This window comes from Capsella rubella, unplaced genomic scaffold (assembly GCF_000375325.1).
Source record: "Capsella rubella cultivar Monte Gargano unplaced genomic scaffold, Caprub1_0 scaffold_8, whole genome shotgun sequence".
Taxonomy (NCBI): Eukaryota; Viridiplantae; Streptophyta; class Magnoliopsida; order Brassicales; family Brassicaceae; genus Capsella; species Capsella rubella.
Genome location: NW_006238916.1, coordinates 6,674,143 through 6,700,179, shown reverse-complemented (window position 1 = coordinate 6,700,179; position 26,037 = coordinate 6,674,143). Strand labels below are relative to the sequence as shown.

Genomic DNA, 26,037 nt, shown 5'->3' with positions numbered 1-26,037 from the left:
ATATATGTATGTATATATTTTTATAATAAAAAAAAAAGTATTTTGTCGAGGGATTCAAACCTTACCAACCAAAACCGTTAATATGGGGGTGGATCATCCATGTTCTGTGGACAGTGTCTTTTAAAATGCAATTTGTACAATTGTTTTGATCAAATAATTACTTTAATATTTATCAAATCCTAAAAACCGAATATAATCTATAATTCTTGAACTTCCAAATATATTATTTTAGATTTCCCATCCAACATTCGCTATGGACTTGTTATAAAACCGTGGACTATTGTTTTAGAAGGAAAAATAAAACTCAACTCTGTTATATATTATTAATGTATAGCATTACAAATGCACGTTACAAACTCAATCAATCAGTTTCGGTTTTTAATTTGTTTAATTTTGGTTGATATTTTTTGCATCATAGATGACAAATTTGGTGGGACAAGCCCGACCACGTCTCTCTTCTTTTATTCAAATTTTTTTTATACTCATCTCCTCTCCTCTCTCAACACTATACTTATATATATAATTCCATCTCCTCCTCTCAAAACTACTCAAGAACATCAAATATTTTCCCGGAAAGTTTCTCTCTTTTTCTTTCTTCCCGAGAAAACCAACTAAGAAAAATGCAAAAGATGAGTTAATCATCGCTTCTCTTAGGCGACATTGAAACTAAAGATTCGTCATTATACTCAGTTTCTTGTTTTTTTCCGGTGAATAGAGAATTTTTCAGGTGACAGTGTTTCAAGAAATGCAAAGAGTGAGCTTTGAAGTATCAGGAGGAGGAGGAGGAGGCTACCACTCTGACGCGGATTCCGGTAACAGCGGTCCAATGAGCGGCGGTGGTCAATTACCACCGATCTATAAAAAACCAGCGAATGCTACTAACTCGAGATTCGCGGCTGAGAACAGTCAGAGAACGCGTACGGCTCCATACGTGGACCTCACGGTAGATGTACAAGACGACAGAGTCTCTGTACACAGTTTGAAAATGGAAGGTGGATCTAGCGTTGAAGAGAGTCCCGAGCTTACGTTGCTGAAACGGAACCGTCTCGATAAGAAAACTACGGTTGTGAAGAGGTTAGCCTCTGTTTCTCACGAGCTTAAGCGTTTGACCTCCGTCTCTGGTGGTGGTGGTGGTGGTGGTGGTAGAAAGCCACCTCGAGCGGCTAAGTTAGACCGGACTAAATCTGCCGCGGCTCAAGCGTTGAAGGGGCTTAAGTTTATTAGTAAGACCGATGGTGGCGCGGGTTGGTCTGCCGTGGAGAAGCGGTTTAATCAGATCACCGCGACTACCGGTGGACTACTTCTTCGTACAAAGTTCGGAGAATGCATAGGTAAAAGACTACAACTACATTGGTCCCTGAGGAGATCCAAGTATGTGAAATGTTATAGTTTTGAATGTTTGAATTGAAATTTCGATAATGCAGGGATGACTTCGAAGGATTTTGCTTTGGAGTTGTTCGATGCATTGGCTAGACGAAGGAATATAACAGGAGAAGTGATTGATGGTGATCAACTAAAGGAGTTTTGGGAACAAATCAACGATCAAAGCTTTGATTCTCGGCTTAAAACATTCTTTGACATGTATGGTCTTCGATTTTTGTTTGTTTTAGTTTCTCTTCTATGTATGTGAATCTGAAAGTGATGAAAATGCAGGGTGGATAAAGATGCTGATGGTAGACTTACAGAAGACGAAGTTAGAGAGGTGAGTAACAGAGTTACCTCTGCTCTGCTTTTACTGTTAACTCTGTTTCTTCTCTTGTTGCCTCTGTTTCACTCTTAACTCTGTTTCTGGTCTTGTTGGCTCTCTTTCACTATTCACTCTGTTTTGGTCTTGTTGTTGTGTTGTGTTTCACAGATTATCAGTCTTAGTGCTTCTGCGAATAATCTATCTACAATACAGAAGAGAGCAGATGAGTATGCAGCACTGATCATGGAAGAGCTTGATCCAGACAATATAGGATATATCATGGTAAGTGATTAGCTTGGAATCCAAGCCTTGGATTGACCATATAATGATTTATGGATAGAGTCTGAAATAGTTTCGGTGAAATCTTGAAACAGTTGGAGAGTCTTGAGACTCTGCTTTTGCAAGCGGCAACACAGTCTGTGATAACAAGTACTGGGGAGAGAAAGAATCTGAGTCATATGATGAGTCAGAGGCTTAAGCCAACGTTTAACCGCAACCCGTTTAAGCGATGGTACCGTGGTCTTAGATTCTTCGTGTTAGACAACTGGCAAAGATGTTGGGTCATAGCTCTATGGTTCACGGTTATGGCTATCCTCTTCATCTACAAATACATACAATACCAGCGTAGCCCTGTGTATCCAGTGATGGGAGTTTGTGTGTGTGTAGCTAAAGGTGCGGCAGAAACAGTTAAGCTGAACATGGCTTTGATTCTCTTACCTGTTTGCAGAAACACAATCACATGGCTTAGGAATAAGACCAGGTTGGGTGTTGTTGTCCCATTTGATGACAATCTCAACTTCCACAAGGTAATTAACAAACATATACTAAAAACCTTTTATGTTTGAACTTCTTATAATAATACACCAATGCTTGAATCTTTAAGGTTATAGCTGTGGGGATTATAGTTGGAGTAACATTACATGCCGGGGCACATTTGGGGTGTGATTTCCCGCGGCTACTAGAAGCAACTCCAGAGGCATATAGGCCTTTAAGACAGTTTTTTGGGGATGAGCAACCAAAGAGCTACTGGCATTTCGTAAACTCGATTGAAGGTATAACAGGACTAGTAATGGTTCTGTTAATGGCAATTGCATTCACACTAGCTACACCTTGGTTCAGAAGAGGGAAGCTAAATTATCTTCCAGGACCATTAAAGAAACTAGCTAGCTTCAATGCCTTCTGGTACACTCATCATCTGTTTGTCATAGTCTACATTCTTCTTGTTGCACATGGATACTACTTGTATCTCACCAAAGACTGGCACAACAAAACGACCTGGATGTATTTGGTGGCACCAGTGGTTCTATATGCGTGTGAAAGGTTGATAAGAGCATTCAGGTCGAGTATCAAGGCGGTCACTATTAGGAAAGTAGCGGTTTATCCAGGAAACGTGTTGGCAATGCACATATCAAGGCCACAAAACTTCAAATACAAGAGCGGTCAATACATGTTTGTTAACTGTGCTGCTGTGTCTCCATTTGAATGGTACGAAACAAACCAATAACTTCATGTTTCTTTACAATGCTTCTTTATATATGTGTCTTATAAGTGTTTGAATCCAATGCAGGCATCCATTTTCAATCACCTCTGCACCTCAAGATGACTACCTAAGTGTTCACATTAGAGTTCTTGGGGATTGGACAAGAGCTCTCAAAGGAGTCTTCTCTGAGGTTATTACAATAAAGTCTCTTATCAAATATCAACCAACCTTTTTTAAAGTTAAAGAGATTAATATGAGTGTTTTGTTCTGTGTGTTGTGCTCAGGTGTGTAAGCCACCTCCAGCAGGAGTGAGTGGTCTACTCAGAGCCGACATGATGCACGGTGCAAATAATCCCGAGTAAGTATATATAATCCCAACCACTATGTGATCCATGCGTCGTTATCATACTTCTACACGTAAATGACTAAATCATGCTAAAGAGAGGACATGTTCTAGAAGTTTTTTTTGAGAGGATGAATCATGAATCGTGAGAATCGTGATATCCACTAAATGAGTAACAAAATTCAAACAGTGTATACCTAATCCATTATAATAAGTGGTGGGAGACCACAACTTCTATAAAAAAAAAAACTATGTACCTAATTAACCAAGTATCACTATTTTATTATGCTAAGGTGGTGATTGAGACGCATTATTTGGTTTATATCATGCAAGCACGATGTGTTTTGCTTATCCATGTGTTCTTTTGTGACCGCGTAAAATTGTTTGGGGTTGCAATATAATCTTATATTTCTCAACCTTTTCGTTAAAACAATTAATGCTAAGGTCAACATTACTATGTACTATTGTACTTTATCAAGTTTTTTTTCTTTTAACAAGTAAGAAAGTTGAAAGATGATGCTGACCTTTTGAATGGTATTTCGTAGTTTCCTATCTAAGTTTTGGGGTCACATCACATGTAGATATGTACAGATCCAGGTGTATACGAATATACTCTTAGATAGTTTTGGTATCAAGTGTTCACATGCCGGATTAGAATGTATTAAGTTAGGAATATATATGGATTATTCTACTTATTCACATCTTCTACCTAGTTTTGGTTTTTAGTGTCACATGCCACAATAATTTGTTTGGATAGGCATGATTGTTCTATTCATTTAAGAATTCCAATTTGAAACTTCTTTGTTTTTAAGTGTTTTCTTTTGGTGCTACGAATGTTTAAAAAATATCTAGTAATTATATCTTCATATAGTAGAACAAAGAAAAGTCACAAGATCAAGAGGAAGTGAACATGACATGACATTAACTAAAAAGATGTAATATTGTGCCGCACGTAACTAAAAACAGTCAGTATATTATTTGATCTAACTAACGTCGAATGATATATTGGATTTCTATCTAGGATATGTGAAAGACAATTGTAAAATTCTAACCCCAAAAAATAACTTATATTTTGACCTTTGACATATTATTTGGCTAGGACCAAATTGTTGATATCTAAGTTGGTATCTTGTTGAGCAATATGTATAACAATATATCATAGAATAATGACCTTTGCTAATAGCAATGACTTGCATGCACAGCTTCCCAAAAGTCTTGATCGATGGTCCTTACGGTGCACCAGCACAAGACTACAAGAAGTACGAGGTGGTTCTACTGGTTGGTCTAGGGATTGGAGCCACACCAATGATCAGTATCGTCAAAGACATTGTCAACAACATCAAAGCCAAAGAACAAGCCCAACTCAACCGAATGGAGAACGGAACAAGCGAACCACAACGAAACAAGAAAGAGAGTTTCAGGACACGTAGAGCTTACTTCTATTGGGTTACACGTGAGCAAGGCTCTTTCGATTGGTTCAAGAACATAATGAACGAAGTCGCGGAACGAGATACCAACCGTGTCATTGAAATGCATAACTATTGTACAAGCGTCTATGAAGAAGGTGACGCTCGTTCCGCACTTATACATATGCTTCAGTCACTAAACCATGCAAAGAACGGTGTAGACATTGTCTCTGGAACAAGGGTTATGTCCCATTTTGCTAAACCTAATTGGAGAAATGTTTACAAACGCATTGCCATGGATCATCCAAACACTAAAGTTGGTAAGTTCACATTCTTCATAGAATCTTGATTTGGTATACGTAGGAGTATTAAGTAGAGAGATGATATATCATTTGTAATGTATATATAGGAGTGTTCTACTGTGGAGCACCAGCGTTGACAAAGGAGCTAAGGCATTTAGCTTTAGATTTCACTCACAAGACAAGCACCAGATTCTCCTTCCACAAAGAGAATTTCTAAAAGAGGAGACGACACAGAGTCCGTAAAAGGCATATTATAAACAAGAAAAGGAAAAAGAAAGAAGCATGAGTTATATGTTTCTCGTAATTTTCACTTCTTCCCTTACTATTTTTTAAAGAAATTAATATTTGTATACATATATACTCTCTTGACTGTAGATTTCTATTTATGCTTTTTTGATCGTATGTTTAAATTGTTTTTTTTTTAATCTTTGGAAAGTGTAACCAACGTTAATTATATTGAAACAGTACTGCAAAAAGAAGCAAATGTTTTTTTTTTTTTTTTGTAAGAGAAGATATACGTTTTAGGAGTGTTGAGACTTAGCTCAAAAACTCAAAAAATTTGTTTTTTATTTGTCATCCGATCCCTCAAACTCTTGTAACTCTTATTCACGTTTTGGTAAAATTTAGAGTAATTTGAGAATTGAAAGATATAAAAACTTACAAATGAAATAAATAGAAGTACAAAAGAAATAAATTATATTTTGTAGCCTTAAACAGTTAAACTCTTTGAAGTTTATCAGTTATATAGGTTTCTCCGGTCCATGAATTAATGAAGCATTCATTTACAAAGCCGTTTGATTTTTTGAATATGTACAAGAAAACCATAATGGTGCGTTAGTTAATGTTGTTATGACTTATGACATACAAAAACAAAAGCAGTGAAGCGTGTAAATAAAAAAAAAGCCCACATGATTTCTAGTCATGCCCGATAACCACTCCGGCACGTCCACTTTGATGTCAATGGAAGCATACTTAATTTATTTATTATAAGTTCTATTTTACTAAACTATGACGTAGTGCTATATTTCTATTGCACGTTTTACTAGCTTTCCTCATTCTGTGTGTGTGTTCCCATTACTTTTCCTAGTTTTATTGGTGATCTTTATAAAGAGTCGAAACCGAACAAGAACGAGAAGATGTTCTATTTCAGTAAACACCAAAATGACAAGACGTTACCTAACTTGCTTTCATCCTCCACTACACCCAAATCTATCCCAAGACAAGAACCTCTATTATTAGTTTCCCTTGTAGATCACAACTGGAATCATCAAAGCAAAAGTCAAGAAGCATCACTACAATTTCCTCAGCTCAAAAGTAAAGATTAAAGTGAGCTTTCTACACTTACAAAAAATTCTGAAAGTTTGGGGAAACAAGAATATTATAGTATTTATATCTCGTACAAATGATGTTTACAAGAATTATGTAATGTTAAAGATAACTAGTTTTTTTATAGGTTCTCCTTTTATTATTCCCACTCTTTCGTCAATATCAAAATCAAGTGATGAAGCCACTAATCAATCAAGTTCTAGACTCTTTTTCATAGCTTCGTAAACCATATATGTAATGCTTGCAGCAGGAACAACCTTTAGAAGGTTCGGTAGAAGCCCTTTGTAGAGTGCTTTGTAACCTTCTTCACTTATTGTCCTCCTGAATACTCCCGACATCGAGGTCCTTTCCCGTTCCGCTTGCATTCTGTGTGACAGCAACATATTTTTTTTCATATACCCACGAGAACAGATATAAGTTTGTGTATGGAGTTTGTGAGGGAACAGGAGAAGTATATAGGCCGTGGAATTACCTTGTTCTCACAACCTGCAAAGGATAAACACAGGTTGCTCCAAGAGCTCCTGAGATTGTTCCACAACCTAGTTGCACAAGTGGACCTGGTTCTGAAGACCAAACCCGAGCCCAGTTTTATGAGTCTACGTTCAAGCAGAACAGTAAAATATAGCAATTAAGAGATTTACCGGCATCCTGAAGAATATATATCCGGGACAAGTCCTTTAATTTCTCATATGCAGCAAGGTCGATACCCGCATAAGGAATAATCCCAAGAAGAGAAGGGAAAAGACCTTTGTAAAAGGCACGTGGACCCTCATGAACCAATATGTCTTTGGTGAGTGTTCCAAGCTTGGGAACAGCAACACCTGCTTGGCTCGTGCAAGTCTGCAACCGAGTTTTCACAAGATCCAGAGGGTATATAGAGGCTTGAGCCACTGCACCAGCCATGCCTCCAGCAAAAAGTCTAGCGGTTGTGCCTATATCCGCTTTGTCTTCACCCATGTTTTCACCAATAGCATTTTTGAAAAGCTCATACGCATAGAACTTGATGGCACTCTCTGGTGCTACCTTCACAATATTCAACCCATTACCTCGGAAAAACCCCCGTACCCCATCCTGTTTCCATATCATCTTTATGGCTTCTCGGATTTTAGCATCAGTTTTCTGAATCTGCAATAGAACTTTTAAGCGATCTAGAGGTGCAGTTGCCGTCCTAGATGCTGCACCGGCTATGCCACCTGCGACAGTACTATTTTGTTGTCAAGAAACTTCAAAACCAAATCTTTTTTACATTGTTCAGAGAAAATAAGGTCCTAAAAATTAAGGAAGCCCACCTGCGATGAAATAGTTGCTCCTTTTTACATGTTTGCTAATGCCTTCTGGAATAACAGCTTGTTCTCCAATATCAACAAGGCATACTCTTTCCCAATGGTGGTATATATTTTCAATGGTAGCTTCATGAGGGTAGAGCAAAAGAAAATCCCTCCATTCTTCAAACAGAATGATTCCATCATTGTCCTTATCAACGTGTTCCACAAAACGAGCTAGCTCCTCATCATTTATCTCAATCCCTGAAAAATACAAACTGTTGTGGCTTATAGGACGAAAACAGAGCATAAACACAAAGCCAGTGGTCAATCGTTTCAATGTTACGCATAAAACTGAGACAAGATTTGAGCAAATTGATAAATATAAACAAGCCTTATTCTTAAAAATGCACAGAAATGAGAGTGTTAACTATGGTACACCAAATTGAATCCATAGGAAGTGTTCATAAGTACGACATACTCAAAGAACCGAAAACTATAAATAAATTCTGATTTACATAACCACTCAGATTCACAAAAATCTCATCTAACCAAATGATCATACATACATAAAAAAAAATTAGCACAATCTTATCAACCTACACTGCATGCGAACCATAAATCTCCTTACCTATCATTCTCATCCTTTACTTTCCAAGAATGCATTACCAGAGACTCTAAAAACTTCTCCAAAACTTTGACTTTTCTGCTAACGACCAACTCACTACAAAGTCATTTTAACATGCAACGGTCTAATAACTAATGAACAACAATATGATCTGCAAGTTCGATTCTTGAACACATAGGGCTCAGAGAATAAGGATTTGTAGCATGTAAACAAAATTATACCGGCCTTAACGAGCGAGTCCCAGAGCCCCTCAGGAGAAATGCAACCATTATGTTCAACATCAATAGCTTGAAATATTCTATACAGCTCAAGCTCCTTATCATCCATATATCTACGAAACTCATGATAATCAACACGCCCGTCTCGATTCGCGTCACAAACCCTAAACAACTCCTTAGCGTATTTATACCCACTCGGGATTTGAAGAGCGCACAAGCCCTTCTCGATTTGAGCACAATCCAAGTAACCAACATTCTCAGAATCAAAGAAATTGAATAAGCTCCTGATTCGTAAATCCCTTTCCTCTCTCGTCTCACGGAGAGCTAAGAGAACATGATCCATTGAAACGGGTCCGGGTTTCTTAACCGGGTTGCAACAACCCTGTTTCGATTTCTTCGCTTCCATTTTCGTCGGTAAACCAACATGCTCCACGCCATGAGTCGTCGTCGTCGACATGATCAATAAATCAGAATTGCAAAAAAATCAGATTTTTCGTATCTGGGTTTGTGATCATATCATCCTCTTATTCAGATCTGCAATGAATCTACCAAAACGCTCAACATTTAAAACCCGAAACGTCAGAGAGAATCTCAAAATCCGTTATTCGAGTGAAGAGAGATGAATCGAATACAACAGATTGAAGTAAGAAAAGAAAGGATCTAAATTTGAAAAAGGGATTGAGAATTTGTGCTGATGCAGGTGAAGCTCAATGAAGAAGAAGAAGAAGAAGAAGAAGAAGAAGGAAGAAGAAGAGAGAGGTGTGGGAAGGGGCCAATCTCTCCAATGGTGCGGAGTTGAGATTCTCATGGGATATTCTTCATTTATTATTATGCATATGGTTTTATTATTATTTGATTTATGACTTTCTTTAGACTGTATTAATTATATATATCACATATTATATACTTTAAAAAAATCAGAAAACCTTTATTCGTATTCATAGTTTATTATTTGTCTGAAAGGTTTATTTTTTTTGGTGATTGCTGACAGGTTGGTCCAAAGAGGGACTAGATTTTTCTTGAGTGATGCATATATAAATTGAGTGATGATGATGGGTCCAAATTTGAAAAGGTTTATGTTCAAATATCCCATGTTTAAGATAATGGCACTCATTGGGTGTATAAGTGCTTTGTTATAAAACATTGAAAAACACTTCTTTTAGAGTTGACTAGTTGTGATGTTAAGTAATTTAAGTTGGGATGAAGTGTTAAGAGAGTTTTTTCTATGTTGTAGAGATGGCTTTTAGTTTTTTTTTTCTAGACTCTTTAAGGAAAAATAAAATAAAATAAGCTCCGAAGTCCAAATATATTTTAGGACATGAAGAAATGTAAGATATGGAACCAATGTTATATAGTACTAATTAAAAAGATATTTTCACTGTTTCCAACCATTCAAAATCGTTGAGTTTTTAAAACTTCTTCCCGTAAACGTGAAATTGGTTCCAAGGTCTCATACTTACAAACTCGGCACATATATTAATAGAACCAAACCACAATCCCATGATACCAATATTAGTAGCAAGAAACTTTAACAAACAAGACACAACACTGTAATTATCTCAACGTTATCGGGACCTTCTTCACGGCCTAGTTCTTTTATTGATACAATAGTAAAAGTAATGGTTGCTACGATTTTGGTATCTGTTCTCAGATACTTTACATTAATGTTTTTGCAGTTTGTTACTTTTGTAAAAGAGGAGTTTATGTTTACTGATTCCCTGAAATGGGAGCATCACGGCCTCTCTTGAAATCGTCCCAGCCTTTGACCCATGGCTGTCCAGCGGCTGCGCGTGTCTCTGGTGCTGCATGCTTGTTCAGATTCTTCATGACTTTCTCGTGCAACGCCGAGAACACCTTTAACATATCACAACAAGGATTGTTTTAAACCATTGAAGTAAACAAAGGACGCTCTATAATACAATGTTTAGACATAGGCTTGATTAAGAGAATTTTGGTTACCGGATTTGAGCTCACTGCCTCCGGAGGCTGTTCCTGTTCAGTTAGCCATTTCCAGAGATCAGGATTTTCCTGCATAATTGCCAATTGCAAGATTAATCTTACGAATTCCTGATTCCCACTTTGAGATCACTATGAACAGAACAAAGTTTTCAACATCCACTCATAGCAAATCCATATTAAATCAGTGTTTCACACCTAGTTCCGCAGAAAAGCCATTACTTTGCATGTTCTCTAAACTGATATCAACGAAGAAGAACATTCCCTAACTCTTAAATGGATCATTTGAAGCTTAAATCACAGGAACAGCCTCAATCTAGCTAAACAATACCTCAATACAAGTAATTTGGCAGCTTCAAATTCTACAAAACCAATGCAGATTCATCATATGCGCATAAGAGAGTTTCAATCAAACATACCAAATTCAGGACATGGATTAGGGATTTGACACCACTTTCATCCATGGATTTAACATTCTCCTCAACCCAATTTCCCAAAACAAGATCAAGTTCCAGAAACCCTCTTTGCTTGCTCCTATACAACAATCTATCACCAAAACCCCAAAAAACAAAATCAGTCCACCAAACATATGATTCTTCCAAATTAACGTAAAAGTCCAAAAATCAAACCATACCTGTTGATAGTTCTTCTCTTATTCTCTTCGTTAGAGAGATCAATATCAAAATTCTGTGGTGACACACAGAAGAACCTGGTCCCTAAATCAACTCCATTCCTAGAAATTATCAATTCCAACTTCAGACGTGTTCACGAACATTACAAATATCATTTTTACGGTGGAGAGAAAGAAGTTAGATTACCGGAAAATAACAGGATACGTCTGGTTTGAAGGGGTAGGAATAACGGAGCTCCGGCCAATGACGGCGGTGGAGCGAATGATCCGGTGAACGTTAAACAGAACTTTTCGGCTAGCCATTTTTATTTGTTTTCTCTCTCTCTCTCGGCGAATAAAAAGGTGGTACTTATGGATCCATTAATGGGCCTATACTTGTCGTGGCCCTCTCTTGACCACAAAGGATTATATAACTAATTTTTTTCTTTCTTGACTTAACTCTCTGATAATTTTGTTTAAACGTTTTTTTTTGTTTAGAGGTTTATGAAAAAAATAATTTCACTGCTTTCACTTATGCAATATTTAAAAATATTCTGTTTAAAAAAAATTGAGAAATTGTAGCTCAATCAGATTTATAGCATTCGATACATAAATCACAAACCACCATATAGTTCGAATTTGTAAATCTCAAAATAATAATAATGGGTTAGTGAGTTACTGGCTCATCGATTTCTAAGTACTAGTTGAAATTCAGTGTAAGTGATGTTAATGATTCATGAAACAAAATAAAACTCTTCATATATATATACGAAAATTCGAATCTAAAGGTAAACCTTGTTATTTTAAAATGTACATTTCTGATTTATAAAATGTACATTTCTGATTTAAATATGTAACGATTAATAAGTTCATGAAACAAAATAAAACTCTTTATGTGAATATATATATATATATATATACACATATAAAAGTATTTTATTTTTGTTGTTTTTTAGAGAAATTTGAATGCATGCATATTCATGTGTGTTTTGGAGGCTCTAACAAAAATGTCTTATTTTGACAACACCAAAATACGAGTCTTAGAGAAGTACTAGATCACAGTGAGAGGATGCGACGTCGTCGTGACATGTGACTCTGTGAGTGACACACGTAACCGTGATAGAAACCAAACGATCAACTAATAATTTAACAAATGATACACAACTTTGGTCCGTATAAAGTCCACTCTAGGCTCCAGCTATATTGTATATGTTCCTATAGAAACAAACTCTACACCTAAAAATAGGAATCAAATGAAAATGAAATGAGAGGCCACGAAAAAAGTTGGCGAAAAATTGGGGGAGGATTGAACTTTGACCCACAAAAAGGAATGAGAAGAAAACTGTGAGAAGGATGAGATGACAACGACGACGAAGCTGTGTGTGTTTGTGTCTGCCTTGTCTCTTTCTTACAATTCAAATCGTAAAAATATACAAACTTAGAAATCTAAAATTAATAAGTTATAAAACTCAGAATCTTGAAAGAGAGAAAAAAGGAGATCAAGAAATTAAAGAAGATGGTTGGAAGCAAAGACAAATCTAAAGAGAAACGAGACAAGAGACTCCAAGAGATCTCCCTCCTTCGTACTATTCCCTACTCCGATCATCAGAGGTACCAATCAATTCCATTTTCTTACAAATAAATATTTTGGTGAAATATTTGATGTCTCTTGATCTTTTGTCACACTTATATGTTCGTACAAAAAGATGCATGATATGTGATTTTTGTTACCATTGTATTTTGATTTTTTTGATATCTCTTTTTATGTTCTCTAATAGGTTGGAAGTTTGAATACATTTTTCCTAGCTAGTACATTTGATTTTAAGAGATTCAGCTGATCCATGCATGTTATTTATATAAGGGTCATGATTTTAGTTATATTCTTTAGATCCTCAGTTCAAAATTGGTTTTATTCATTATATAGGTGGTGGACCTCTGAAACCGTGGCCGTGGTAACTGGTGCAAATAGAGGGATAGGATTTGAAATGGTGAGACAATTAGCTGGACATGGATTAACAGTTATCCTAACATCAAGAGACGAGAATGTAGGCGTTGAAGCCGCCAAGGTCCTTCAAGAAGGTGGATTCAATGTTGATTTTCACCGCCTCGATATCTTGGATCCTTCCTCAATTCAAGACTTTTGCAAATGGATTAAAGAAAAATATGGATGTATTGATGTTTTAGTAAGTTGATTCCTTTGATCATTAATTCATGTAGTATATCACATTTGAGTTTGATATATAGATGTATAGGCTTGTAACGTGATGAGTTATATAATATGTGACATATTTGTTTTTGTCATGCAGATAAATAATGCAGGAGTAAACTACAACGTTGGATCAGATAACTCAGTTGAGTTCTCGCAGATGGTTATATCCACCAACTATTATGGCACCAAGAACATAATCAGAGCCATGATTCCTTTGATGAGACATGCTTGTCAAGGTGCTCGTATTGTCAATGTAACCTCAAGGCTCGGTAGATTAAAAGGCCGACACAGTGTACATACATCTCTCTAACTCAATCTTTATTAACTGCTCTAACATTGTGTAGCAACAAAAAGTATTTTGACCTAACTCTCCTCAACAGAAACTTGACAATGAAGCCGTGAGAGCGAAGCTTATGGATGTGGACTCTCTTACAGAAGAAATCGTAGACAAAACAGTCTCGGAGTTTTTGAAACAAGTGGAAGAAGGGACATGGGAATCTGGAGGTTGGCCACATTCTTTCACAGACTATTCTGTCTCGAAGATGGCTGTGAACGCATACACAAGAGTACTAGCTAAAGAACTGTCTGAGAGACCAGATGGAGAGAAGATATATGCAAACTGTTTTTGTCCCGGTTGGGTTAAAACCGCAATGACGGGTTATGCAGGGAACATCTCAGCAGAAGATGGAGCTGACACTGGAGTTTGGCTTGCATTGCTTCCTGATCAAGCTATCACAGGGAAGTTCTTTGCCGAGAGACGTGAGATCAATTTCTAAAGAGAATATTTGATGAGACTTGTTTGGTGTTCTACAAGAGTTGATATTGAAGTTAGTTTTGTTTTGTTTTTTAGTTTGATTTGCTCAAGATACAAGAGTTGCTATGAAAAAGAAAAAACCAATTTATTTTATGAAAATATTTAGATTCTTCTCTTCTTTTCCAATTTTTATCTTGTGATTGTGATTGTGATTGTGATCATTTTTTTTTTTTGTTGATAAATATGTTCAATTGTTCATAGTGATAAAATTAATCCTATTCTCTGGCTTTTAACAATAATTATTCATCTTGTTTTATGTTCATTAGTACCTTCAAACAAAAATCTAACAATTGCATTCAAACACGATTCTAATTTACAAGAAATGGTTTGGTATAGCTAGGTTCAGCTTCGGTTCAAATTCGATATTTAGTTAAATGTGCATTTATTTATTTGAAAACTTTGAATTTATAACGTCTTTTATAATTTGTTTTGATTAGAATTCGATTTCTCGGATAGAAAATTAATAATTTTGTTTAAGTAACTAATAACCATATTAAAATAAAGTTTTTTATTCTTTAAAATTCGTTTTGGATTGAATTCGATTTGTCTGATGTAGATTATTAATTTATTTTAAATAAATACCATATAAAAAACATAATTTGATTTTCTCATTCGGTTTAGTTCGGATCGGATCGGTTTATCCGGGTGAAAAACAACAGGTGAAGAAAAAGAGATGGAAAGGTTACACGTGGCAAACAATCTCCCCACTGGTTCGGCGACACAAAAACGTCGATCGTCACAAAACCTTACTCCTCCTCCTCCTCTTCGCGACGTATGCTCCTGAGAAACAAACAGATAGATACTAAAGATGGAAGCTTTAAACTAAATTCGAAAGCTTTGAACTAAATTCGAGAGCTTTAATGGGTACAACCGAGTCGGGTTCGGATCCGGAATCAAGCTCGAACGGGTGGAGCCGGGCTCGTGGTCTGGTGATTAAAACTCTGGTTCTTGTTGGCGGTGCTCTTCTCATCAAGCGTCTCACTAAATCCACTACTCGTAGGGATCACGCTCGCGTCGTCTCTCGTTCTCTCACCGGCGAAAAGGTTTTTTATACCCACACAATTATTTCCAAATGCTTTTGCAATTTTAGGTTTCTTCAACTCTGATTTCAGCTAATAAATTTCTGATTTTGATGTTCTTTTCACATGTGTTTGAAGTTCACGAGGGAGCAAGCGTCAAGGGATCCTGACAATTACTTCAACATAAGGTTTATTTATCATGTTCTTCTTTATCTCAAAACTTATTTCATCATAACAAAGGATCCTAAACCCTTAAGCTCTTCTTAGTGTAGAACTCTAGTTGGTTTATCAAGATTTGGTTAGAAATTAGTTTCATTCCTCTTAAGTTTAGACACCTTGATACTGTTTAGGATCTTGTTTAAAGATTGAAACTTTTGATATCTCTGTCTCTGGTGTGTGTTTAGAATCTGAGTTTGTAATAGTTGTACAGAATGCTGAGTTGCCCAGCTGCTGAAATGGTGGATGGTTCAGAGGTTTTGTATCTCGAACAGGTGTTCCATCTCTTATTTCTTTCTTGCACTACGCAGATAGATGTATAAGAAATGTGTTTTTTTCACTCATGTTTAAGACATTTTTTTATCTCTTTCATCAGGCATTTTGGAGGACTCCGCAGAAACCTTTTCGTCAAGTATGCATTCATTCCCTTCACTGATTGTCTTTTGTTTGATTTCATTAGGAAATAGTATTATGTTGCTGAAAACTGATGCATTGTCTTACCATTTTTTTGTTTTTGCTTCCAGAGATTATATATGGTTAAGCCGTGTCCAAAAGAGTTGAAATGCGATGTTGAGGTGAGGATATGAGTTGTAGTGATCTTCTTATGTATTCCAATACAGTAAGAGTTTTAAGCTGTGTTTAATGTTAGGTAAGTTCATATGCAATTAGAGATGCTGAGGAGTACAAAAATTTCTGTGACCGCCCTAAGGATCAACGCCCTCTTCCTGAAGAAGTTATTGGTGTAAGTCTTAATGTTTTAGATTGATAGAGGTGTGACGAGATCTTTGGTTACTGGAAATTAAGCTTAGTATGGATCAAACTAACAGGACATAGGGGAGCATTTGACAACTATACATCTCAATTCTTGTGACCGTGGGAAACGCTGCTTGTACGAAGGCTCAACTTCACCCGATGGATTTCCAAATTCATGGGTATTGTTCTTTTCAGAAAAATCACTACCTCTTTGTTTTATCTTCTTTCACACTAAAACACTCTTGCTTCTTTCTCGGATTGCAGAATGGGGCAAGCTATTCTACTTCAGATCTTGCAATCCTGAAAAACAATGAGATACACCTATGGGATCGCGGCTTTGATGAGAATCGAAACCAGGTTCATCCATTTTTCTCACCCTAATCATATTGTAGCGTTGGAGCTTGTCAAGATATTACTTACTACTGACAAATGCTCATAAAACTTCATTCTGATATGAAATGGGTTTTGGTTTGGAACATGGCAGGTTTGGGGGCCAAAGCAAGGTCCATACGAGTTCAAGCCAGCGACATCTTCGAGTGTCAGTGAAAACTTGTCTGCTTTGAACATCCTTTATCAATCTTCGATCGATAAACCAATTCAAGGATCCCTCATCTTGCAAGACTAGCCATTTTACCTCCTTTACGATTGTTAATTTACTCTGTATCACTCTTACCCTCTTAATTCATCTTGGCCACTTTCAATACAGTTTTGGTACATAGAAAGCTGAATACTTTACTAGTTGACTTCATTACAGTGTTCACAAATAGAAGATGAATGTTTATACAAAACAAAAATATGTTTTCAGAAGCAAAAAAGTGTAGCTGTCTTGATGCTGCATTCATGAGGTGTTGTTGACATAGAAGTAAAGAGCCGCAAGAGCTAAAACCCCAACCGCAATTGCTATAGGTAAAGCCTTCCTGCATAATTACCATAACAGATATGTATCAAAACCATAGTGCCAGAGATTTGAAATTGACGAGAAAGAAGTTGGTCCTTAATATATTATACCCGACAGCTTCGTCTCTTTGGAGCTCAGCTTTTCTAGCCTTTCTAACATCCTTGTCATTGACATTTTTGCTCACATCCGGCATGTACGGTCTAAACCGCCGTTTGGGAGCAGCACACACTGCAAACAAAAACTTTAAACCCATTGAAACCAAACACAATTCCTACAAAACTGGTCAAAACAACAACTTGCTTGTCAACTCTTTACACATGAATCACAATACCTGGACAAAAGTAGTTATCAGGCAACTTGTCAAATGGAGTTCTGTCATTGTAAATATACCTGCAAAATTCAAGAAACAGAGATGATGATAAATAAGTTTTGTCTGTTAAGAAACACTGAAGAAGGGAAGATCAGGGTTGAAAAAGACCCGCAATCACGGCAGATATAGGCTTGCTTGGAGGAGACACGCATGGAGAATCTAGGAGCAGAGGATGAGGATTTGGAAAGAGACTTCTTGTTGCCAAGTAGCCTCATCGAGTAATAAGGCAAGAAAGATGATCTGTGGAGATTTGGAGTCGTCGGAGGTAAGACCACGGAGGATCTTCCGGCGTAAAGAGTCGTCGGAGGAAGCTGCATCGCCATTTTGAGAAAAAAGGGTCAAAAGCGTGGTGGGATCGGAGGGAGAAGAGAGGAAAGTGATAAGAAGGAAGAGTGGGAAATATGTGGAAGAGTGTGCTCCTCACAAGCCCTCTCACTCGCCACGTCAGATTTTATGTTTTAATAATAAGCTTTATGAACATATATGTTAAAAGTTAAAACATGTTTTAATCTCTTGTTTAATATGATGATGATGTCTCCATGAAACAAAAATCAACTCATTCTAACTTATGTTATTCTTTTTGTTTAGCTCATTGACATTATGTTTTATTTTAAAGTATATATATTCAAGGTTTTTTTAATACATACAGAATCTATATTAAATATGTATGTAATTTTCTGTTCTTTTTCTCACCAAAATATTTTTTTTTATAGTTCAATATCAATTCTTAATAATATAATATGTTTAGAGTATAACCACCAATTTACAACAAAAGAAAAAAAAATCTTCTTAAATAAATATTTTGATTAATTGAATAGTGATAATTGTTTAGAGGAAAATGAGAAAAAGAATAAGATTAGTTTAAATATGGAACCCTAGACAATATCTCCTCAACCAAATCATAATTAGTGATTTAAAGGTTTGTTTAACGAGCGTCAATTCTCATAACAATAAAGACTTGGTAGATCCATTTATAAAGCAAATAGGTAAATCTTAAACAAGTGGAAGTTTCTTTCGTCGACGAAAGAAAGTGGCAGTGAATTATGATAAAGAATTTACAGGCTACAGCGAGGGGAAACATCAAAGCTTGCATGGTCGGAGAGGAACAAGTAGTTCTCATGTCTTTTCTTTAATTTATTAACGAGAACTTTCAGGGTTTTCATGGTTCTTGAACAGAATCTTGTATTTGTCGTTGTCGTTATGATCTTTGAGAATTGCATTCATCCATTCCTCCTCATGTTCTCTTTGTGGTTATGTATAACATGTTAAAGCCAAAACTCTGGATATAACGTTATAACCTGTGATGTTGTTTAAATACCAAGACTAAACTTGAGACTTTCATCATTGTGTCATCTTCATATTGCATGTGAATAATAAAGAATCAGCTTTTGCATATTATTATAATGGTGGTTGAAATATTTGTCAACTTTTATGGAATAACGAAATTAAATCTGTTTGTTTAGTAGAGTGTTTTGTTCTTTAAGAGAAGGAATTGAGTTTTTGCCAAGAAGATGTTTGCGAATACGGGTAAAAAGTTTTACTTACCACTAGGTCCACTACTATATTGTATAAAATTATAAAGTTAACATAACCTAAGTATTATAAATTATGTAGATGAGTAGTCATTAACAATCCGACCTTAGCTCAGTTGGTAGAGCGGAAGACTGTAGTTGTTTACAACAGATGATCTTTAGGTCGCTGGTTCGATTCCGGCAGGTCGGATTTTTTTCCCATTTTTTTTTTCCTTTTCCCATGGCTGTCACTTAGTTTAGAATGGAAATTACCAAGTTTACTAAACTTTTATTCTGATATAGTCCATACAACTTTAAGATTCTCAAACAATCCCCAGACTTTCTCAATCAAGATTTTCAAAGATAGTTCAAAGTGTTGTAATCTGATAACTCAGCTTCATGGTTCAACACGATGTATGTACCATCAAAACAGAAACTTTACTGGACAAAATCTCAGCTTAAAAGTTCCAGATTATTCGGTTTTTGTTCCTTTTGCGAGTTTGTGAACAAAGAATGCAGATAGAAAGCTTTTGTAGACTTGTCTCTTTTACCAATAATCTTTGCAAGAACACAACCCATCTTCAAACCTATGAAACCTTATCCGATCCCGCATTATTATCACTCTATTCAATAATTTAGATACTGCTTTTATCCAGTTGTGGCAATCACTGCACATCCGTATATTCTTCTGAATTCTAATCTCTGAGCCTGGACTACTCTTCAAGATCACATAAGCCAACGCGAGCTTTTCGCTGTGGTAATTCAAGTTCTCTTCCTTCTCTTCTTCAGAGACATCCATCAATACCAAATCAGTGTCAGACACGAATCCCTCAGACTTTGCTTTCTGTATCAAACCTTCCAATACTTTGTATATAGCCTTTGTATCTATATGAGATGTATCTCCTGCCTTAAACCGATGTATCACCCCTCCAAATTCCACCCAACTCTTTCCTTTCGCTTTACGGATTCCTTCCTTAGTCATCAACTCTCTGACCTTTTGAGCGTTCTCCCATTTCTTCGTGGAGCTATAAATGTTTGAAAGTAACACATAGTCTCCGCTCTTTGCCTTTGAAAGATTCTGTATCGCGATTTCTCCTAGCTCAGGATTCTTATAAGTTCTGGCAGAACTAAGAAGAGACCTCCATATCACCACATCTGGCTCGATCGGCATGGACTCTATCAAGTCATACGCTTCCTTTACTTGTCCTGCTCGGCCTAGCAGATCTACCATTGCCCCGTAGTGCTCTAACTTTGGCTGTATTGAAAACCGCTGACTCATTAGACCAAAGAACTCTTTCCCTTCTTCAAGCAAACCGCAATGGCTACACGCTGTTAAAATCCCAAGAAATGTTATTGAGTCTGGTGAAACATGTTCCGCTTCCATCTCTGAGAACACTCTGATTGCTTCTGTGGCTAGCCCATGAGTAGCAAAACCCGTGATCATCGCATTCCAAATCGACACATCGTTCCATTTCACACTATAGAAAACCTCCCTGGAAGTTTCTATATCTCCACACTTTGCATACACGTCGACAAGTGCAGAAGACAATATTGTATTAAGTTCAATCCCAGCGTCAATCATCAGAGAATGCACCCACTTTGCATGGTGTAAATCCCCAAGACGGGCACAAGCTGCTAAAGCGGAAGCGAAACTGAACTTATTCGGTTTAATATCCGAAAAACTAAGCATATTCTTAAGAGTTTTCAAAGCTTCTTCGTACTGGACATTTCTGACATAACCACCAATCATCAAGTTCCAGGTGATCACATTCTGATCACTTGCTCTACGAAGAACCTTCTTGGCCAAACCGTACTCTCCAGTTTTCATAAGACTCTCAATGATGATGTTCGTGTTAGAGACACCAGGAGACAAAGAGAGGAACCAAAGAAGAAGCCGGCGAGCAAAATATGAAAGGTTGCAGCGTCTGTAAGCTGCAACCATGGAGACAAGAAGAGATGGGTATGTTCCATATCCAAGTTTAAAGACCTGAGCATGTGCTTGAAGAACACATTTAGAATTTGAAGGAGTTTTGCATGATTCAAGAACTTGTTTCAACATCCGATGATCTAAAAAGAAAGAATGAAACTTTACACAGTGAATTTGCAGCAAAATTTGCAGTGACAAATCGAAAATCATCAAATAGTATTCACCAAATATGAATCAACATAACCCATGATCCCCAAATTTCAAAAAGAGAGAAACTTTAAACACGAATCAACCCAGAAAGCTAGATAAACCCCAGAAAAACTGGAGATTGGTGATATTTAGACAAACCTCAGATCAGAAAAGTAAAACCCTAACAAAAACCAGATATGGATTCCACAGAAATGTTTGATCCCGATACAAAAAATAAATTTTTACCAGTGAGGTTTGAAGCGGAAGATGAGGTGAGCGAGGTGACGCAGAATCTTCTGATTCCGGAGACATTAATGGAGATTCTCTGCATTGGGAGCTAAAACCCTCTCTCGCTCTCACATTGGGAGCTAAAATCTCGAATTAGAGCTTCTTCTATGTTTTGGCCAAAAGGTTGAGTTTTTATTAAGTTTTTATGTTTTTTCTTTCTGAAGTACTGTCCTTGGGTATATCAATACTTGTGAACTCACAATTGCTAGATGGGAAGATATACAAAGCCAATTCACTGGAAAGAAGCAGTAGTTAAATAAACGAATCATTTATTAAGTTGAATGTAAGAGGGATACAAGTAAATGATGTTTATGCCTAAAACTAAGAATTGGTATGATGATTGATGACTGATCAAATATTACGCCACCCTGAACCTGTATACTATACTCAGATGATGAGAAATGAGGAGCAAAGACATGTGAGAGGTCAAAAGTTTCATGAGATCCTATGAAGACCAATGTTGAGATCAGAAGATATGGAGATAAGAAGTGGCTGAGAGTAGTGCCATTCTGCTTTAAACACTCTTTTCTGATGCGCTTTTATTGATTGTGTCGGCTTACGAGCATTGTACCTACCACAATTGAAACAACAATATTCCAAATCACCACTTTATGTAGAAGGCATCATCTTAGATTTTGTGAGATGTGGATGTTGTGAAAGAGTTACCTAATGTCAAAAACATGGATGACCGGGTCGACTGAGCCAGAGGTGATGTATAGACCATCAGGAGACCAAGATTGGTTTATTAAAGCTGATTGAGATTCACTACTGTCTTGCTTCCACCCAAATGAATGGAGTTCGGTTTTCCTTAATCTGATATCAAACAGTTGTAGCTGTTTCTCAGGTTCCCTGACATTACAATGTCGAGAGTCTTCGTCAGTGAAATCTCTAGCAATAATGGAAATCATATTTGATAAGTTCTTTACCCGGATTGAACCATGAATAGGTTGAAGTCACAAGGATTGGAGAGAACACTCATGCATTTATAGTCTATTTGATGCTTGTAGTCTGCTCTACCAACTTGAACATCGAACCCATATATTCTCTTGTCCGCGCCAACTGATAAAACAACATTTTTGTTCCTCATCCCATCCACTCCCATTACAGCAGCGGAATGTAAATTCCTGTGTAAAGTTTTCGACTTCCATTTGTTTTCTTCATCATCACTCTCATTCCATAGTTCAACAGCGTGATCACTTCCTGCGGTGACAAAGCATGTATTTTCCCAAGGCATGAACTTTATGTTGTTGATAATCCCTTTTACGTGAGGTTTATTCTCCAGGAAAGTAACCTTCACCAACACAAAAGAAAAGTGCCTAGTTTGAGATACTTTCCAAAAGCTAAATACTAGTGTGTTGTGTTCATGTGATGTCTATGTCCTTTTCATCAGCAACTTAGCAAAGTTTCAAATAATAAATTTGGTGCAGTAACATTTACCCCGCGTGTCTTGTTCAAATTTAGGATCGATATCTGAGAATCGCCATCGTCTGCTGTGTATACAGAGAAAAGGGAGTTCCCAGATGGGTGCCAGGCCATATCTTCTGCCCATCTCCTTTGTTTTCGAGACATACAGTCAGTGGTACTAAGCAATGATGCAGCCAATCTGCAATTAAATGGACCGCAAATCAAAAGAAGATACCAAAACAGATATATTCCCTACAACACGGAAAGACACAAGCTCTCAATTAGATTTACATAGCTTCTTCCTAATTTGGATGGAACATATAAATTTGAATATCTATCTAGATTGAGCACATTTGCAGATTGCCACATTTGCTATATGCGTTCTGTTAACTAAATATACTAACCCTTACAAACTTATTCCATTTGTTTAACCCTTCTGTTTAGTATAGAAACAATATAGACAACAAAAAGAACAACCAACTATAAACAAAAGCAGTTGGGTTGGTAGGCAAAGATACAAAGCCGTTAGTGTTTCTTCTTTCCATTTAAGTTTAAGCAAGGGGCAGAGCTTGAGGTTCTGAATGTTAATACATACAAATCTATGCAAATCTGAGGCCATAAACCTAAAGATCAACCCTTAATACAAATAGCTACATGCCATCATTTCTATTACGTACAGTGAGGTTCCAGGCTAAATAAGAGGCTAGTCCCAAACTAATATCAATACAATATACTTACACAAGAGAAAAAAGTGAGAGAAACACTCACCTTCCAGGCTGGAGTTGCCATAAACTGACCATGCCATCCAGAGAACTTAATGATACAAGAAGACATAAAGACAGGTTAGATTACAGAACCCATTTTTCAAACCCAACAGCAAACTGATAGGTCGTCTTGTAGTCTCGTACCTTGTTGCAAACAGCTGCTCATTTACAGGACACAGAATCAAGCTTCTCAATTTCCTCTTATGCTGACTAGAGATCTGATTGCTGGTATGACACTTGATTGTAGTCGGGGAAGAGTTTCTAGCGATCAACCGAATCAGTTCTTTGTGCTCCGTTTGCTCTGCAATAACGAGAACATAACAAAACCAGTCAAGACTAAGAGAAATCTCAAATATATACAAGAAAACTAATGTTTAAGAAGTGCTTACCAAATTTCCTCTTCGTCCCTCTATCTTTAACATTAGGACTATCACGAGAAGGTTCAGTTTTTTGCTTCACAAGAACAGTCTTAGCCTTGGAGACACTACTACTACTACTTCTAGGATGATCAGAGCTATCACAGGACCTTAAAGTCTTGCTAGGTGATGGAGATGCATAGTCTTCACTAACATTCCTTAAAGTCTTCAATGGTTTATTATCTTTCTTAGCACTATTAGATGGAACTGAAGAAACTCCACGAAGTTGATCTAACTTAGCTTTAGAATTCTGCAAACTTTTCTCTGCTTCAATAAGCTGAAGAAACCCACCAATCAATCAAAATCATAAAAACAGAAACGAAAAAAATGTAAACTTTGAGGAGGAGGAAGAGGAGGAGAGACCTTGGTTTGGTAATTAGATATGTGTTGATTGAGACGCTCAACTTCATTAGAACGATGCTCTACTAAAGCGACAAGGACTTCTTCTTGCTCATTATCTTCTTCGTCTTGTTTGAGTTTAGGTTTCTTAGGGTTCGCGGGAAGCTCGCTCATTTCTGATTTTCCAAAACTTGTGGATGGATCGGTTCTTGTGTCAACGACAAAATGGGATCTGATCGTCTCTTTTGTCTGATTTCAGCAAAAATTATGCTTTTTTATATTTTTGTTCAGAGAGTCTCACGTGGAGAGATACATACTCCTCCTATTGGTAGCAACTGCTGCATAATATCAATGATAGGCCCATTAACAGGCCCAAACTCATTCACGTATAAATCTAATTGCCGGCCGACCAATAGAGAAACTCCGGTCGGTCAACCGTCAGTGACCCTTATGATATATATATCTTCTATAATATCTCTGATTGAGAGAATTGGAAATAATCCAATTTATATTATTAGTTTCTTTTCTTAAAATCCAACTTTGCCATTTTTATTGGGATCGGAGTATGCATATAAATATTGTTTGTACTCAAGTTTAACCAAAAACAAAATCATTAGAAGAAGCTTACACAGTTTTGATACACATGGGAGTTTCATGGTTAATGCCGGCCATTATTTTGTTTAGTTTAGCTATTATTGTCATATTCTCCTTAGTTCTTTTTTTTTTTTTTTGTGTGAACATTCTCCTTAGTTCTTTTATCTGTGAGTGTTGGTGCTATTGCCGCCGCTCTTGCTTTGGATCCAACTGATAAGTTCATCGGCGCAATGGTGGTCAATGGTTTTGTTCAAGACCCAACAATTTCCTTTTTTCTTATAATTTAATTATATTTTGTTTTTTTTGTTTTTTTTTGCTAAATATGTAAATCTATATATATAAAGTTAGCTTTTTCTCTCTTCTCCTTAAGCCACCTCATCATCCTAATTATCATCCATTTAATTTTAAAAATTAATTATACCACTTTATCATATAATTTTAAGATTTAAACATATGCAAATAACTTTTCTAAAAAAGGATATGAAAGGTTTTTTCTTATATTTTATTTTTTAAAACTAAAAAAGATAATTGATTAAAAAATATAAATCTTACTAATTATTGATTATACTAACTAATATATAAATAATAGATTATAGTTTTTAAGTGAATGTCTTATAATAAATATATATATATATATATATATATATCTATATATCGATTAAAAATAATATGACACAAAATTTGATTATATTTACACAATATAAACCTACATTATAATGGGATTTAACGGGAATAGAACAAAAAGTAAGAAATTTTGAGAATAGAAATCTATCTAATTTATGTCTTACAAAATCCTTACTATAGTAAAAGACAAGTACACAAGGGATTCGGGTCGGGTTTTTCAAAAAATTTCGGGTTAAATTTTCAATCGGATACTTGCCAAACTATTTGTTAAATATTTTTCAAATATTTCAATAATATACACCAGATTCCTATCATTTAGGAAACTATATTAATGCTAAATAAAAATATGTCTTATAAGGAAAATTTGTTTATGAATATAAAGATCTCAATATTTTAAAAATATTCTAATTATTATATGAAAAAACAAAAAAATAGATTTTTATAAGTTTAAATATTTGATATATAGAAAAATATAATTTAAAAA

General features: G+C 36.2%; 8 protein-coding genes and 1 non-coding gene across 11 annotated transcripts; 4 read left to right on the top strand and 5 right to left on the bottom strand.

The window, feature by feature from the left end:
- The first annotated feature begins 641 nt into the window (after window positions 1-641).
- On the top strand, window positions 642-5,608 carry LOC17876012 (respiratory burst oxidase homolog protein C). The gene is made up of 10 exons (XM_006282199.2): window positions 642-1,331; window positions 1,425-1,581; window positions 1,654-1,702; window positions 1,856-1,969; window positions 2,062-2,493; window positions 2,571-3,172; window positions 3,255-3,357; window positions 3,452-3,525; window positions 4,713-5,236; window positions 5,326-5,608. Exons 1-10 carry the CDS (start codon window positions 746-748, stop codon window positions 5,433-5,435), a joined length of 2,751 nt encoding a protein of 916 aa, XP_006282261.1. The 5' UTR covers window positions 642-745; the 3' UTR covers window positions 5,436-5,608.
- Window positions 5,609-6,497: 889 nt separating this feature from the next.
- Window positions 6,498-9,447, bottom strand: LOC17874664 (calcium-binding mitochondrial carrier protein SCaMC-1). Of its 3 annotated transcripts, none has more exons than XM_006281364.2 (5): window positions 8,656-9,447; window positions 7,834-8,070; window positions 7,186-7,737; window positions 7,017-7,107; window positions 6,498-6,910 (listed from the first exon to the last, which is right to left on the bottom strand). In XM_006281364.2, the coding sequence occupies exons 1-5, from the start codon at window positions 9,107-9,109 to the stop codon at window positions 6,733-6,735; spliced, it is 1,512 nt and encodes a 503-aa protein (XP_006281426.2). In that variant the 5' UTR covers window positions 9,110-9,447; the 3' UTR covers window positions 6,498-6,732. The 3 variants fall into 3 exon arrangements, with proteins under 3 accessions (XP_006281426.2, XP_023646038.1, XP_023646041.1); XM_023790270.1 differs by lacking the exon at window positions 8,656-9,447 and adding an exon at window positions 8,438-8,647 and having other exon boundaries at window positions 7,834-8,084; XM_023790273.1 differs by lacking the exon at window positions 8,656-9,447 and adding an exon at window positions 8,438-8,646.
- A 658-nt stretch (window positions 9,448-10,105) lies between these two features.
- On the bottom strand, window positions 10,106-11,578 carry LOC17875588 (succinate dehydrogenase assembly factor 2, mitochondrial). Its single transcript, XM_006281106.2, has 5 exons — window positions 11,427-11,578; window positions 11,243-11,341; window positions 11,028-11,154; window positions 10,612-10,680; window positions 10,106-10,506 (listed from the first exon to the last, which is right to left on the bottom strand). Exons 1-5 carry the CDS (start codon window positions 11,540-11,542, stop codon window positions 10,360-10,362), a joined length of 558 nt encoding a protein of 185 aa, XP_006281168.1. The 5' UTR covers window positions 11,543-11,578; the 3' UTR covers window positions 10,106-10,359.
- A 1,156-nt stretch (window positions 11,579-12,734) lies between these two features.
- LOC17875908 ((+)-neomenthol dehydrogenase) lies at window positions 12,735-14,259 on the top strand. Its single transcript, XM_006279772.2, has 4 exons — window positions 12,735-12,829; window positions 13,143-13,401; window positions 13,525-13,719; window positions 13,808-14,259. The coding sequence occupies exons 1-4, from the start codon at window positions 12,735-12,737 to the stop codon at window positions 14,201-14,203; spliced, it is 945 nt and encodes a 314-aa protein (XP_006279834.1). The 3' UTR covers window positions 14,204-14,259.
- Window positions 14,260-14,975: 716 nt separating this feature from the next.
- LOC17877192 (chromophore lyase CRL, chloroplastic) lies at window positions 14,976-16,932 on the top strand. The gene is made up of 9 exons (XM_006280889.2): window positions 14,976-15,284; window positions 15,399-15,448; window positions 15,691-15,751; window positions 15,853-15,888; window positions 16,001-16,051; window positions 16,126-16,218; window positions 16,304-16,408; window positions 16,494-16,586; window positions 16,714-16,932. Exons 1-9 carry the CDS (start codon window positions 15,102-15,104, stop codon window positions 16,852-16,854), a joined length of 813 nt encoding a protein of 270 aa, XP_006280951.1. The 5' UTR covers window positions 14,976-15,101; the 3' UTR covers window positions 16,855-16,932.
- A 9-nt stretch (window positions 16,933-16,941) lies between these two features.
- Window positions 16,942-17,903, bottom strand: LOC17875954. Its single transcript, XM_006281184.2, has 4 exons — window positions 17,606-17,903; window positions 17,459-17,517; window positions 17,238-17,355; window positions 16,942-17,146 (listed from the first exon to the last, which is right to left on the bottom strand). The coding sequence occupies exons 1-4, from the start codon at window positions 17,818-17,820 to the stop codon at window positions 17,068-17,070; spliced, it is 471 nt and encodes a 156-aa protein (XP_006281246.1). The 5' UTR covers window positions 17,821-17,903; the 3' UTR covers window positions 16,942-17,067.
- A 1,227-nt stretch (window positions 17,904-19,130) lies between these two features.
- On the top strand, window positions 19,131-19,219 carry TRNAY-GUA. Its single transcript is given in 2 exon segments — window positions 19,131-19,167; window positions 19,184-19,219. It is a non-coding gene; the product is annotated as a tRNA-Tyr (tRNA).
- Window positions 19,220-19,277: 58 nt separating this feature from the next.
- LOC17874889 (pentatricopeptide repeat-containing protein At5g50990) lies at window positions 19,278-21,561 on the bottom strand. The gene is made up of 2 exons (XM_006280222.2): window positions 21,371-21,561; window positions 19,278-21,075 (listed from the first exon to the last, which is right to left on the bottom strand). The coding sequence occupies exons 1-2, from the start codon at window positions 21,453-21,455 to the stop codon at window positions 19,556-19,558; spliced, it is 1,605 nt and encodes a 534-aa protein (XP_006280284.1). The 5' UTR covers window positions 21,456-21,561; the 3' UTR covers window positions 19,278-19,555.
- Window positions 21,562-21,643: 82 nt separating this feature from the next.
- On the bottom strand, window positions 21,644-24,568 carry LOC17877050 (protein tipD). The gene is made up of 8 exons (XM_006280282.2): window positions 24,360-24,568; window positions 23,970-24,273; window positions 23,725-23,881; window positions 23,585-23,629; window positions 22,850-23,015; window positions 22,339-22,703; window positions 22,079-22,261; window positions 21,644-21,983 (listed from the first exon to the last, which is right to left on the bottom strand). The coding sequence occupies exons 1-8, from the start codon at window positions 24,507-24,509 to the stop codon at window positions 21,848-21,850; spliced, it is 1,506 nt and encodes a 501-aa protein (XP_006280344.1). The 5' UTR covers window positions 24,510-24,568; the 3' UTR covers window positions 21,644-21,847.
- Between the last annotated feature and the right edge of the window lie 1,469 nt (window positions 24,569-26,037).